This window comes from Cyprinodon variegatus, unplaced genomic scaffold, assembly GCF_000732505.1.
Source record: "Cyprinodon variegatus isolate N-32 unplaced genomic scaffold, C_variegatus-1.0 Scaffold590, whole genome shotgun sequence".
NCBI classification, from domain to species: Eukaryota; Metazoa; Chordata; class Actinopteri; order Cyprinodontiformes; family Cyprinodontidae; genus Cyprinodon; species Cyprinodon variegatus.
In genome coordinates, this window is record NW_015151043.1 from 289,919 (window position 1) to 305,548 (window position 15,630).

Sequence of the window (15,630 nt, forward strand, 5' to 3'; positions counted from 1 at the left end):
AAAAAAAAAATCAATTAACTTTTTTTTTTTTTCAGTGGCCCTAATCCTCTTCCGTATAAAGCTAACAAAATAAAAGAAGCTAAAATACAAGCCACGGTATTTAAAAGGAAGACCATGCATTTCCTACTAATTCACCTCTGTGCACTATAACGTGTTACCTTTTGTGTAAAATCTTGCTGAAATACATCAAAGTCCTTGGTTTAATATTAGGATAAAAAAAGTTCAAACCAGGGAAATGTATGTTTTTGCATATTTTTAAATTTTTCTTTTTAGAAAAAAGCTCTGAAAAGCTTTCAGTTCCACAGAATTTCAGTAGTTAGACAAAAAAAAAAAGGGATGAATTTAGTCAGGAATTCATTTTTTAAAGTCAAATCCAGGTTTTAAGACCCAGGTCTGTCTCCCCCCCACTCCTCGGTGATGCATTGATGGGGTAGGGGGTGGGGTTAGAGGTTGGGAGTGATGAGTGAGGAAGGGGAAGGGTGTTGAGCTGCAGAAGGTTCAGAAGCATCCAGAAAAATCCTTTCATAAAGTAAAAAAAATTAAGAATAAATGTAAACTTCTGATAGAAAACTCTGCCTAAAATTTCAAATTATTCAAAAACCAGGTAGATTACCTAAGAATAACAAAATAATATGACAAAAATCAAGTCACCAAGTCACAACTTCCTGTTTGTTTTTTTAGAGATATAAAGGAATATATAATGGAGGCCCATTCGGTTCAAATAGACTGCTGAGAGCATCTTTATCCTGGAGACTGAATATAAAATATGCATCACATTCAGGGTGGATTAAAAACACGGATTCAAACTACTACCGAGATGTCCTAATGAAAATGATCATCCAGCCTCTCCAACTATATTTATAAAGCAGCGGTGAGGAGTTGGACGAAGGTCTCAGTGCTCCACTTTGTCCTGCTATGGTATGGAAAACTAAAGCTTCAGAAATCAGATCATAGCTGCTCCACAGCCTGATGACTTTATAACCGGAGCATGACTTTGTTTAGTCCCACAGTCAACAGATGCAACAGCTGCTCTTCTGTTTATTTTCCAACAAAGCAGCTGCTTTACTGCTGGCTTCAGAACTAAAACCGACCTCATGCCACCTGTAAACAGTTTGGTAACCAAATCAACCAGAATAACACTTTTCTATGTTTTTCTACTTAATTCCCAGGGGCTCTCTTTTATTATTACATCTCTATTACCTTCACTACCACACAGTGAAACTAGAAAACCAGCACAGTCAGCAGTGTTCCTTAACAACCATGATGGTTTTATTTTCTTAATAATTACGGCATTTACAAAAGCAGCCAAAGTGCACAATCAAAGGGCTAAATCAGACTTTAAAAGCTTGATGAGGGCTCTGTGGGTAGAAATGTATCAGGGCTGTAATACAGCTGGTCTCTGGCTCCACAGTTGAGTCCAAACATAACTTTCCTCCTAAAACAAAACAAGTTTGACAAACTCTACAACAGGACCTGAACTGTGATCGGAAGAACTGCGATTTTGTTCTTGAATCGACTTCTAACAAGGTTCCATGTTGTGCTCAGGCTTCGTCTCACAGCTTTATTCTGGTGAATAGAACGTTTAGGTGCTGAAAAGCTGTGGTTAGCATTTACTAACAAGGCTGCCTGATCAGCTCCTACTGTTTGGATATTAGAAGGAGGACCAAACTTCTGCAAAAATTAGGAAGAGACAAAAATAGAAGATGTTTTTTTGTTTTTTTGCAGAACCTTTAGTTGCTAAACTTTTTTATTGACTCAGAGAAATCAAATGAAGATCAACAGAGTCTGGAGATTTTAAAATGTTCGAAAACTGCTTAACTGTGGAAATTTACAATGATTGCACTGATCTTGGTTGATTCTAAAGTCCAACTAATGGCAGAAGACATCAAAATGTCCCCATTGTGGGACAATAAAAGGGATTTTCTATTGTATTCTATGATTGATGAATGGATGGATGAATTGCTAGAAAGACCAATTAATGGACGGACATAAAATGATACAGGGGTATAAAATCTGTGTCACTTATTCAGGTCTAAAAAAAAACTTAAATCCCCTGGTTTACTTTAGCAGACAGCACAGGAATATTTGCTGGCGATAAAATCTTAAAGTCATCGATTCCCACTTTCTATCCCAAATCTCATTGCAGCAGATGTCCATGAAGCCAAAGTTTATGGGGAGTGTGGGAAGAAACATGATTTATGACGATATTCAACAAGAGTCATGATCAGATTCCGATCCAACATCCTGCAGCTTTAAACATCTACCCCTAATATTCCATGTTCTGACGATGGTCAAATTTAAAATTCTCTCTTCTCTCTATACAAACAAACTGTTTGTTGTTTTTCCTTTCAACAAACAGCAAACCTAAAGACAACACTGGAGAAAAAGCTTTATATCCCACCTATAAAGAAAGGTTTTCACTAATCTGGAACGTTTTGGCTAGATGTATGTCTGCTGTTTGCAATCTTAGCTGCAGATATTCGAAAACCAACAGGAAGAAAAAATGACTGTGACTTGACTGATACAGAAAAAAACATATATATATATATATAAATAAAATGAAAGGTAAGTAAAGGTAAAAGAGAAGAGCAAAGAAATAAAGCGTTACACACAAAGAGCCAAGCAGGGCGTACTCAGAAAGCGCGTCCTCCTGCCGCCCGGCTTAAAGGCCACACGCTCCGAACCCCAGCTGAACTTTACACAGCCTGGAGAGAGGGAGGGTGGTAGATGCAGAAAGAGGAAAGAGACAGAGATGAAGGAAAAACAAGAGAAGATAGATGAGGGAGTTGACGAATCTATAGAAAGTGTGTTAGAGCGAGTCACCATCACAGTGTTTACACAGAGAGAGGCTAACCCAGTCAGAACTTTTTGTCTGATCAGAGAGCCGCTGGTATAAATGACCCTATAGAGGTCTGTAGCTGCCTGCAGGTCTCAGTGACAAGCTTACCCGGGGTCGGAGCACACAAGCTGGGGATAGACAGCCCTGCCTCGCTGGTGTAGGCTGAACACAGGTTGTCACTGGAGGGACACTGTTTGAGTGGCTGGAGGGCAGTGCTGCTGCCCGAATCGGCCAAACCTCCGGGGGCTAACAGGGGCAGCTGGCCTGGGTACCCGGCTGGGACGCTCTGGGCTGATAAAGTGCTGCCTGGAGATCGCAGAAAGCATCGGCGCGACGCACACGAAGAAAGCAGACGTGAATAAACAACAAAGAACAGACAGAGAGACAAATCAGCCGAGGAGAGACACGCCCACAGACGGAGACAAGAACACAGAGAGAAACAGGCGAGAGGAGCAGTCAGAGATGTTCCAGCTTGGAGCCTTGATTCGGTGAACGCCCGCATGCACAAGTGACAAAACAAATGAACACACAACAAATATGTGCACATGGATGCATGAACATAGAAAAGGTGTGACAACAGGGTTAAGGTTTATGAATGTGTTTATAGTGAAGTTATGGTTCAGGTTTAATCGTATGGAACTTGTGTGGGATGATTGGTGCAGAAACACACAACTTTTAAAAGCATTAAACCCAAATTTACTTCTGTTTTAATACAATAATTTAGTCAGGTGACCCAAACCGTAAAGTTTTTCAGCATTTAGTCATATTACAAACTCAGATTTCAGTGAATTCTGTTGGGATTTATTAACAGAACTGAAAAGTAAGCAGCATTATTGAAATATTTACTTAAGTCTGGAGTTTTACCTTTTAGCAGAGCAGAGCTACATATAGAGGGAAAGCTACAATGGAGGGGTTTGGATCAGGTGTCTTCCTTCCTCCCTCCATCCATCCTATCCCTCCCAATAAAAATATGTTTTTTAGGTATGAAGTAAAGGTGAATGCTGATCCCTCCAGTTCATAGGTCAGTATTGGTAGCCCTTCCTCGGACTCGTTTCCCATGAAGTGGCCCTTGGCCTTAAAAAGGTTGGTGACTCCAGGTTTAGATCAAAGTGCAATCCTATAGGAGTTCAACTGTTTGCCAAATTGCTGTTTATTGATGTTTTTTATTCTATCTGTTTGTACAAAGAAGATTTCAGTCTACAACATTTTGACCTTAAGGGAATAAATATTGAGATTTTTATTTGCATAAGTTTAGTTTAACAACTAAGCTCAACTTTGGTTAAATATAATCCCAATATAAATACACTGAAATCAGTTTATTTTATGATGAAATGTTAAAAAGCTCAAAGTGCATAAACCGTTTAGGAAGACATGGGGCTCATTTCAGAAAGAAGGATAAAAGAGAATTCTGGGTAAATCCCTGCACACCCAGAATTTAAGGTTGCAGGGTCGGATAGCCGCTATCCTGAGTCAATTTTATATCCAAGTTACTCCAAAAATCAGCTCTGTAGATGTTAGAGAACAAATGCTCATTATGCTCCATCATATCAGGTGCATTTTTAACACAGATTTAAAGATTTCAGAATATCATTGTTTCTGTCGGAGTCAATCTATCCCAATATAGTGTCAGATCGCTACTTTAAAACAAAGAAAAGTTCTTAGTGCTGCACTTTTGAAATTGAAGGGGTTTAAGTTTAAGCGAAAAGCGAAAGCGAATATGTGCCAGAACCTCAGGGTCAATCTGCACTGTTCCAAAAAGAACGAGCACATCCATATTTTGTAAATAAAGACTAACTATACTTTCCTCCAGCCTTTCCTAACAAATAGACACATATATTAAAACATCTGTGCTGACTTATTAAAGGTGTAAAGGACAAAATTTCTGGGGTGAAAATCTTCTACAATGTCATCACTTACCTACTTTTACCAAAAAAATTTCTGCATAAAAAAATATATTTCCATGTACTAATATCTACATTAAATAGGTTTTTAGTTATGATTAAAGTGGTTATTTATCTATGATTTCACTGAAGACATAATTTTCTCTTTACCTCATATAACACAAAAATATACGGTAGTTCTGAAAAGAGCATGAATTCTGTATATATCAACTTTAATGTTACTATTTTGATGTGCATAAACACAGCATTTTAGTTGTTGGGTAATTTATGAAAAATTCAAATGTTTATTAAGTTTGAGCATTCGCCTTGAGAATATTACTGCTGCCACCGTGGGCGAAAAAAATGGTAGGGGTGGCCACAGGGTTGGCCACTGATTGGCTGAGGGTGGCCATGGCCACTCCTGGCCCTCCATCTAGCTCCGCCCCTGCTTTTCTTGTAAATACACCTCACACCCCTATTTCACAGGGAGGGACAGAAAAAATATCAAATCAATTGCGTATCTTCTCTTACACTACAGTTTAACGTTATACATATTAATCATAATCATGGAATAAAACTGACAAAGGACGTTTAATTTAGTATTTAGTTAACTAAACATAATGACTAGACCGTACATGATTTAACTGCCTTTCTATATCATGTCGATTTACTGCTACGTCCTTTTCATGTCTGCTGGTTTGCACCTAAATCCATCTTTCACACGGACACAAATTGAGGATAAAACCTTTAGTTCTCTAACAAATCCAAATTATGGATTAACGCGTCCCTGCCATGTTAAATCTCTGTATTTTGCAGCAGAAACAGCATTGCCTTTTTCTCTTAAATGCGTTTGTTATGTCTGTATGGCATCTTTAGAGGCAATAAATGGAAATGGCGAGGCTTCTTATTTCCTCCTGTTGTCATTGTTCTGCTTCTCATTAAGGGCTTCTATTTATGCTGGTGCTTATGCTGACGTATGGGCCAACTTAACTCAGACTCAAGTTAGCTGACTGATATCACCTGAAATTCTTGAATATCACAGATTTGAATAAGTTGACTCAGGATAACTGCTGCCTACTCAGAACAGTTTAACCTCGCTTTCTGAAAAAGGTGAAAGATGCTAATAAACATAAATATCTGAATGATTAGCAGAATGTCAAACTGTGATGCCCAGCCCTACCTGGCTGTAAAGGGCTCTTGCTGCCATGGGTGGAGCTGCTTCTGGACGATTTGGAGGATTTACTTTTGGTGGGACGCCGCCTCCTGCCAGTCAAAGCAATGAGGGGTGGGATCACAGCAGCTGGAGGGACCTATAACCAGATCCAGAGGATGAGAGGTTATCTACCACTATTCTGGCTGATTTAAAGCGGTTTGCGTTAAAAGGACTAGAATAGATCACCTTTCCCAGCCTTGTAAACAAACGCTCAATTTCCTCTTTCTGGCGAGAGTGGAGGGCCTGAATTTCATGTATGTGCCTGTCGGGAAAAAAACGAAATATTTATACCGTAATGTAAAAAGGAACATGAAACACAGGTTCAGAAAAATGCCAGCTGGACCAGGACAACCGGAGGTTTAATTTACTTTTCTCTGAGGCGACTGACTTCCCGCTTGAAATCTTCATCCTCAAATTCTGAGTCGTTGTCACTGCTCATGTAGGAATTGTTAAAGGAGTTGTTGTTTAGGCTCGGCAGGGAGGCTTTATGAGGCGAGTCTGGAGAGGGAACCTGTCCAGGATCACTGGGTCCATTAGCAGCCGGAGCAGCAGGTGGAGGGCTCTGCTTGGGCTCCTGAGCGCGACTGACAGAGAACCGTCCAACACGGCTTTCAGGGTTGGTGGTAACCTGAATTCAAAGAAGGTATGTGATGAAAATACATGAATGAACGGGGTATTATAGTGCAATAAGAGGAGAGAGAACAGACCTGGAAACGCCCAATGGTGGTGGTGGGTTTGGGTGAGTGGCCTTGGGTGGGGGAAGGGGAGACGGGGTGGGATCCCGTCGGAGTCTTCTGAGGGAGTCCGTCCACAACATCCCCACCTTTAACTCCTTTTCCTCTTAGACGGGGCGAGAAGTCTTTGTGCAAAGTGTTCTCCGGGCTGGAGAGGCTGGAGGATGACGAGGAGGATGAGGTGGAGGAGGAGGTGGAGGAAGACTCAGTGCAGGACGGGCGCTGAACAGCGGGCTCTTCTGCAGCCCGTGACACCTGAACAGACAAGACAGACGATGAAAGCTCAAATAGTTTCCTTTACTTTATTGAACTTTGTCTAATTTATGAAGGCATTTTATTCCCAATGATTTCAGAATGCCAAACAGAATATATTTCTATCTTTAACAAAACCGTAACACACAGCCACATTTCCACATATTAACCTGAGGCAATCACTAAATGTGAACTCATCATTTAAGGTAAAAACATTACCTGAAACCTTCCTAATTTAATCCCCCCTGCAGGAGGAGGGGCTTTTTCTTCTTCCAGGGAGAAGGGAACTGCAAAAAATGTGAATATTTAAGATTAACAACACATTATAGCAAGAAATTATTGTATATATATATATATATATATGTTCTGTTAATATGTTTTACATACTTGGTTGTCCAATTGGAGGAGTACTGCTGTGAGAGACCTACAGTATTGGATGAGAGAGATCAGGTTGAGTAGCTGGACCAGCATCAGTCTAAGCTACTAGAATGAAGATCTGTTTACGTGTGTGTGTGAACTCACAGGGACAGTTTCTGGACTTAATGCTCTCCTTAGCTGGGCGTCCAGGTCCTCTAGAGGCTGCTGGGACTGAAGGAGTCGGTAAACATTTTATTAGACATTTATGCACTAAAAGAGCAGCAACAATGCAGGATGGCTTCAGTTTAAGTTTTTATATGAAGGCCGAGTCAACATAAACATGGATATAGTTAAAATGGCAATTTTAGGTCCCAACATGCTGCCTGCAGTTTAAGAACAAAAAGATAAGAGAAAATGATAAGGATTCTTTTAAAAAGCTATTGTTTAACCATCAGCATGACTGTTTAAATGCATTGCTAAAACAAATTAAATCCTTTGTATAAAAGTGTACTATAAAAATATTTTTAGAAAAATACCAAGATTAGTTCGCTGCTCAAAAAATAAAAGGGAACACTCAAATAACACAGCCTAGATCTGAATGAAGCAAATATGTCATGAATACTTTGTTTTGTACATAGTTGAATGGGTTGACAACAGAATTATACTAAAATAATCAATTGAAATAAAATGTATTAACCAATGGAGGCCTGGATGTGGAGTCACACACAAAATTGAAGTGGAAAAACTCACTCCAGGCTGACCTAACTTTGATGTGATGTCTTTAAAACTGCTCAAAATGAGGCTCAGTATTGTTACTGGCCTCCTTGTGCGTGTATGACCTCCTTGAAACACCTGGGCATACTCCAGATGAGTTAGCGGACGGTCTCCAGAGGGATCCCCTCCCAGACCTGGACTAAAGCATCAGCCAACTCCTGGACAGTCTGTGGTGAAACGTGACATTGGTGGATGGAGCGAGAAATAATGTCCAAGATGAGCTAAATCAGACTCAGGTCTGGGGAACAGACGGGCCAGTCCATAGCTTCATTGTTTCCATCCTGCAGGAACTGCTGACACACATTTCAACCACATGAGGCACCAGCATTTAGTCTGAGGATCTCATCTCGGTACCTAATGGCAATCATGCTACCTCTAGCAGCGAATGAAGGGCTGTGGGCCCTCCAAAGCTATGCCAACGCACACCATTACTGATCCACTGCCAGAACGGTCATGTTGAAGGATGTTGGAGGTAGCAGATCTCTCTACATGGTGTCTCCAGACACATGTGCTCACTGTGAACCTGCTTTCAGCTGTGAAGAGGATCCCAGTGGCGAATCTGCCAATCCTGTTGTTCTCTGGCAAATGCCATGTTGAACTGTGAGTACAACCTCATCTGTGGACGTCTGGCCCTCATACCATCCTCATGGAGTTTGTTTTTAACTGTTTGTGCAGAAACATGCCTATTTGTGGCCTGATGGAGGTCATTTTGCAGGGCTCTGTCAGTGCTCCTCCTGTTCCTCCTTGCACAAAGGCGGAGGTAGCGGTCCTGCTGCTGAGTTGTTGCTTTCCTATGGCCTCCTCATGTCACGTGGTGCACTGACCTGTCTCCTGGTAACACCTTTTAGCCGCTGTACACTACGCTGGCAGACAGCAAATCTTCTTGCCACAGCTCGCCCTGATGTGCCATCCTGGATGAGCTGCACTACCTGAGCTACTTGTGTGGGTTGTAGGGTCTGCCTCATGCTATGATGAGTTTGAAAGCATCACCAATATTCAAAAGTGACCAAAACATAAACCATAAGGAAGCATAGATATTGAAATGTGGTCTATGGTCTCCAATTGAAGAACGACTGCTTTAATGAGTGTGTCTTGCTAATTGCCAATAACTTCCTCCTGTTGTCTATTCTATTTGCACAACAGCATGTGAAGTTGATCAATCAGTGTTACTTCCAAAGTATAAAGGTTGTTTTCACAGAAGTTGGATTTGACGTTATGTGTTTTTTTTTAAATGTTCCCTTCATTTTTTGAGCAGTGTATATTTATAACCCCTGCTGTCGTTGGGTAACATGAGTATAAAACCAATGCTCTTCTTTAAAAGACAAGTTTCTTAGTCAAAGGAAACTCCTCTCAATTGGTTACAACTAATTTTAAAAGCATGTTTAAAAAGAGATATAATTAAGTACGGTCATGGTAGAAATTATTAAACCGCCTTTGTTTTTCTTTAATTTCTTCATTTAAAGCTTAATTACATAAAAAATAAGACAAAAGCAAAAGAAAACAAGTAATTTAATGAGTTATTTTCAGTCTGATTAAAAATATTTTCATTTTCCTTTCCTATTTATATTTTACTGAATTTTTTGTATTTATAAGTCAAATATGTTGATTGTTGTTAAAATTATTAAAATCATCATAAACATGATTTCAAGCAACATTATAACTAAAAATTATATTTTCATTAGCCTAAACTAGAAGGTAAAGATGAAAAAAAATGTACATAAAGAAACAAGTTTCATTTCTAGCAAAATATCAACAACACCTGAAAGTATGCAAAGAAAATAAAAAATCCTCCAATTTACATAAACAATTTAGTCAGAATTAAAAAGGGGTTTAATTAAAATCAGATCCTGGGTGAATTCAGACTACAGCAAAGTTATTTTAATTAAACGGGACAGGTCTTGCCCGGAGGGAGTTGCATAAGAGACACCGAGTGAGTTTTATAACCAGGCAGGTCAGATTTTTCCTAAAGGAGCTGCAAATCATGTCTGGCTATTTAATACACTGTTCTGGTTGAAAGAATGTCTATTTTTAGAAGTCTGCAGTCACAATAACAAAGACTGGAAAGAATGACAGACTAGCCTTAAGTGACTCGTCCTCACCATCTTCCACCGGTGGCTCCGCAATTATCTTCTACTTTAGGAACGTTTTTTATAATAAGCTAAGATGGCTTATCATTTAAGAAGACATTCCATATATAGTGACAGTCGGATTGCTATTATATCCTGGTTAAATGGCATGATAGATTTATTAGAGCTAATTCTTTATTCGTTTAACCTTTGAAAAAAGGGAACAGTAGGCTGTCGTTAAATGTTAATAGAAAAGATGCACAACTCACACACTGGGCATTCAAATGAGTCAGTAAATACCATTAAAAAAATAATAAAAACAGAGTTGCATCCAGTATATATAAAAGTTTTAAAGTGAGAAAAAAAAAACAAAACAAAAAAACACCTGTATTAGACAAGGTCCAGGGAAGGATGTCAGGAGTTCTGATGAAGGAGAAGTGGCCTAATCCCAGAGAAAGAGATGCAATGAGGAGAAAGTTGTAGAAAGTTAAACAAACAGATATTTGGAGAAAAGATTACAGACGTGGTGCTCATGTCTGAGGATGGTTCCTACACGCTGAATTCCAAATTTAAGACCTTTCAATTTCCAAAACGTTACAATTATTTTTCAACCACTTTGGTTTAAATATATAATGGCAGTTTTTCTCCCTTTTCTGGCTTATAAAATGTATGAATTTCAATACAAACAAAATATGTATTTCTATGTAAAAATTTGATGCCTGCTGCATGAATATTCTCTCTTTCTGTTTGCATCTTTCATGCAATCAAGAGTCCTATATGCTCCCAGAGCCTGTTAGGTTCTTTTCAGAGACCTACATTCTTATATTCTGCAAAATTGGAGACTCTAATAATTAAATAAATGTCTGTAATGTTTCAGTGTGTAGGAACCCTGTTAAAATGAGCTTACATGCCAGATGAATTGTAAGAACAGTCAGAGACAATGAGTCCAGAAAGTGTTTCACTTTTACCAGTAAATAACCATGCTCATGCTCCATTCCCATGAGTTGACATTATTAGGCCACCAACAATCAACCAAATAGATGAGAGTTTCAGTGGAACTTACCGGCATCCTGGAGAGAGGGGTTTTGGATGGAGTAGTCTGGCCCATAGAAGAGGCAGGGATGACTATGAAGATTTAAATCAGAGACTTCATAAAATACACTGAACCACTTAAAATATAACTTCAGAAACATGTTCAGTTACATACTGGATGGTGCAGGCGTGGCTGTGGGTGTCCCTGAGCCTTGCAGGGGTGCAGGTGATCCCAAAGAGCCCAGTGCCAAGCTGGAGGGGGGCAGAGGTGGACTGACTGGCTGGTTGGAGCCAGCTGTTACAGATGTGGTGGAGGTAGAGCCGGTGCCACCGGGGGACGAGGTACCTGTCACGGCAGCTCCAGAGGCGGGGTCAATAGCTAAATCGCCCTGTGTGGATGGAACCCCCGCGCCGAGGTCCATGAAGAGGGAGCGCAGCTTTTTGTCCAGAGCTTGAATGTCGTCTGGTTTGCCGACGGAGTCCGAAGAGGCTTCAGTCCTGAGAGAGAACATTTTGTATAGTAACTGATGTCAGATGGATGGATGCTAATTCCTCCCACCTATAGCCAATGATTGGATCTAATCTGGTCTAACAGAACCGTAATCTCTCACCTGGTGTCACACTCTCCACAGTGTGTGTGGGTCTGCCCTGGCAAGGCTGTGGTCTGTGGCTGTGAGTGGACCAAAGTGGGCTGGACTGGGGGGACGTTTGTGGTCACCGGCTGGAGTCCCACAGAGGGGGCAAAGCCAGCTGTTGGAACTGCTGGGGTGGTGGAAGATGGACAAAGCTGTGGACCCAGAATGGCAGTGGTGGGGATAATGGAGGATATGGAGGTGGATGATGTGAGGGAGGATGTGGGAGAGACTGATGGATGGGCAGATGAGATCTCAATGGATGTGCGGAGAGAGGAGGGAGGCGAGGATACAAATGGGACAGCCTGGCCTGGAGCAGAGGAGGTGAGCCCTGTGTGGGGGATGCTGGAGATGGTGGCTGCTGGTAGAGAGGAAGGCAGGGAAGCAAGGGGAAGAGTTTGGGGCTGAATATAAGCCTGAGTTTGGGTCTGTGGTAGAGATACGGCCTGCATCACGGGCTGAGGCTGAAGAGGGGTCTGACTTATCATGGTGGGGGGAGGAGATGAAGAAAAGGGAGAACTGAAGGAGGTGGGGGGCGCAGAGGACGGGGTGGAGGATGAGGAAAGGGAGGGATTAGGAGGAGGAGAGGCTTCCATGGGCTGCTCAACTTGATGTTGACCCGGATCCACAGTGGGAGTGACGATGCTGCTGTGTGCAGAGGCCGACACTGCTGCCGGCTGCAGGGGAGGATGGCTGGAGTGCATGGAGGCCGGAGCCGTGCTTGGACCTGGATCAAACTGGTTTTTGTTCTGCCTCAGCTCAGAGAAGGCTTGCTGTAACGTAACTGCTCCTGCAGAATGGGAGAATCCCACCATTTGGCCTGGAGTATGAGATGGAGCTAAAGGACAGAAAAAAAGACACTTTTAGTGCAAAAAAAAAAAAAAAAAAAGGTTTAAAGAGAAACTCATCCTGGATGAACTTCCATTAGGTCTATTTACCAGTGTCAGCAGGAGTTGGAGGAGCAGGAGAAGGCGAGGGGGGCAGTGTTTGCTCCTTCAGTCTGCCTTCTGGTACAGGACAAACAATGAATCTCCGTCCTGCTGAATGGACCACCTGTGCAGCTGCACTGGGAGCGATGTCTAAAACAAATATAATCAAAGTTTCTCTTTATATGACAGAAAAAACAAAGCAAAACCTGAAATATTCTATTCTCATTCATATTCTGGTAAAAAATGAGTTTTATGTACAAAGTTGTTCCTACCTGGCATGGGGCTACTTATCGCAGGAGTCTGCTCTTCTTTGCCGCACATCAACTACAAATGGACAAGTAAACATCATCTCAGAAAACAAGCTGGTCTTTAACTGCATGTTTACAAAATCTGTCCTTAAAAAATTCAAAACATACAGAAGAATCAAAAGCCCCATCTGTTTCATTCACTAGAGTGTTATAAAGAGGGCTGTGGTTCTCATGAAGATCATCAAAACAGGTTCAAGAACATAAAAATACAAAAAGCTGTTTTCCACCACCTCCATCTTTATTAAATCTGCTTTTCTTTTAAATCTTTTATCTACATTCTAATTGTTTAATAATCTTGTATGAGGAGGCAGAAAGAGAAAGTATTGGTGGGTCAGTTCTTCTTCTGTGGACATGTACAGACCATGAGCAGATCGTGGAGCAAAAATATGATCTCAAAGGGGTGAATTAAGATGATTAAAGATCATGATTCATTTCCCTACCTGGCTGCTTGTGTCTCTTTCCAAACCCTTCTGATCAGCGTTCTTGATTACCTCTCTGACCTGCTCAATGAATGATTCTCGCTCACTCTCCAGGATAAACTCACTCTGAATCTGAAAAAACAAACAAAAACAAAATAAAAAAAAACAGCAATAAACATTTTGATCTTTTCAAGTTAAAGGCCTGTTCCCTCTGCCTGCTAAACAACAATGTTACAAGGATTGAGGTTCAGTAGCTGCAGGCACTTTTAATCAGAAAACAATAACGGTTTGTTGAATGTCAGCACTTAATGAATTCTGCATTTTACAAAATCAAGAATGAAAAATAAAACCAGATTTCTTTTAAAAATCATCTAAAGATGATGAAACAGAGAAGCTGCAGTCAGCGGTGTGACGTTATCTGTACCATGATCTGGGCGATCTCCTCGGGGTTGTCTCCATCTAGATCAAACCGAAACGTCACCATCTTCCTGTTGTGAGTCTCCAGCTGACACTCTGCCACCCTGTCCCCTCGGTTGGAGATCTGTATTCATTCACACCCATTCATATGCAGGAAAGGGACAAGTGCTTGGAATTAGCTGTGCGGTTGCACCATGATGCAAACATGGGACGACTCATGTTTTGTTGAGTTTGTCTGTCCATATCAAATAAACTTAAAAAACAAACTTTAAGCTTAAGAGCAAACAAAAAAAAATAAATACTCAGAAGCTGAATGACCTCTGACCACCATCTAACTTAAATTTAAATCAAATGTAATTCCAAGAATTACAAAGAAAAGAGATCTGGAGAAGATTAGTTACACTAAGAACATGAAGTTTCCCCTTGGACATCTTTTCATGGCGCGACCGGCTTCGGACTGAACGCTTCTGTTGTCGTTTGGTGGAGCGTCCCTCATGGCGACCACAGCCTCCTTCGTTTCCATCACTCAGGCCCGAAGTCTCAGAGTGGCCGCTGAGGGAGAGGAGAAGACGAAAACTGTCAGAAAGGTTGCTTTTTTTGAGTGTGACTGTTGAGCTATTGGTATGCACATGTTACCTCTCTATAGATGATAGAGCTTGAGGTGGTTGTAGTTGTCCTTGTGACAGCTCTGACGCCTGCGAAGCCGACTGCAACACACACAACCAAACATGTTAAAGCATGAAGTATCATCTCACTCACACCAGGATAACTAGGGGGGGCCGAAAGGAAAAACCTTTTCTAGCAAGAAAACAACAACAAAATAGCCATATTTATATCACTTCATTTTTTTTTTAAAGCAGAATTTAAATCTGTAAAATCTATGGCTAATCAAAGAGTATGCATGAAAAAATTTTTTAAATCTGAAAAAAAAAAAAAAAAAAAAAAAAAAACAAAGACCATAAAACTTTGCTTAAAAGCAAAGGGTGAACTGCTTCAGCAGGATACGTACCGAGAACCATTCAAACAGCAGCCTCCTTTAAGAAGTCCAAAACTGATGACCTAGTATAAAACCTCTCTCTCTAGACAAATCTAGCAGAGATTAATATAAGATAGCAACAGTTTGCAGAATAGCAATGACTGACTGTGGCTGTAGCAGATTTTGGTTTTATTTCTGCTAAAGACATCAACACCTCGTATGTGAACCAGCAACATCAGCAGAGTGATTCCCTAATCTACTGTAAATGCCTCTTATGATATAAGAGCTAAATATTTTTCACTCTTTTGGATAAACTTTACGATTAACAAATATTTGCAACATAACTATTATGAATTCCTCACTTCAGATATGTGCAGTTCAGAATTGTAAAAACACTAATCCTAAATCAATAACAGATTATAAAACATGGGATATAAAAAGATAAATTTTGTGTAAAAAAAAAAATAAAAACACCCCAAAAAAATCCTTTGAAATTTAGCCCTGAATTATACATTTTAGTCTTGCTTTGCTGGGTTCAAGTTCCCTTTACCACCCCCTTTTTAGCAGCTTAAACACTCCAATCTGTCTCCTTGAATCACCTTTAATAGTTACTTATATCTAACCCTTACCAAGGTTGGCAGATCAGATGCTTCTGAAAATCTCTGAGGCACACCAAGAGTTTTTGCAGGAGAATCAATTCATCTACAGATCAGGTAGGCTCATACTAGCCCTCTGTAAATCTTGTTAAGAAGCTCTCTCTCACTTTAAAACAAGAGTGAGGCATTTTGTTTGATCAAAGTTT

The 15,630-nt window shown here is 40.5% G+C and overlaps 1 protein-coding gene across 7 annotated transcripts in view; it reads right to left on the minus strand.

Annotated features, from left to right (window-relative positions):
- The window catches only part of wnk1 (WNK lysine deficient protein kinase 1), a 107,872-nt gene that overhangs the window by 7,578 nt on the left and 84,664 nt on the right, over positions 1-15,630 (minus strand). For 2 of the 7 annotated variants that reach the window (XM_015392424.1, XM_015392420.1), the window contains 19 exons: positions 14,489-14,559; positions 14,254-14,404; positions 13,860-13,976; positions 13,457-13,567; positions 12,981-13,032; positions 12,718-12,858; positions 11,759-12,617; positions 11,323-11,645; positions 11,179-11,240; positions 10,501-10,557; positions 7,441-7,506; positions 7,306-7,342; positions 7,138-7,205; positions 6,640-6,921; positions 6,301-6,560; positions 6,119-6,194; positions 5,900-6,029; positions 2,948-3,145; positions 2,634-2,705 (listed from right to left, as the gene is read on the minus strand). In XM_015392424.1, coding sequence (XP_015247910.1) covers positions 2,634-2,705; positions 2,948-3,145; positions 5,900-6,029; positions 6,119-6,194; positions 6,301-6,560; positions 6,640-6,921; positions 7,138-7,205; positions 7,306-7,342; positions 7,441-7,506; positions 10,501-10,557; positions 11,179-11,240; positions 11,323-11,645; positions 11,759-12,617; positions 12,718-12,858; positions 12,981-13,032; positions 13,457-13,567; positions 13,860-13,976; positions 14,254-14,404; positions 14,489-14,559 — 3,133 coding nt within the window. Of the gene's footprint in view, positions 1-2,612; positions 2,706-2,947; positions 3,146-5,899; positions 6,030-6,118; positions 6,195-6,300; positions 6,561-6,639; positions 6,922-7,137; positions 7,206-7,305; positions 7,343-7,440; positions 7,507-10,500; positions 10,558-11,178; positions 11,241-11,322; positions 11,646-11,758; positions 12,618-12,717; positions 12,859-12,980; positions 13,033-13,456; positions 13,568-13,859; positions 13,977-14,253; positions 14,405-14,488; positions 14,560-15,630 lie in introns of all 7 variants that reach the window. The other 5 variants (XM_015392419.1, XM_015392418.1, XM_015392423.1 and 2 more) reach the window with 3 other exon arrangements.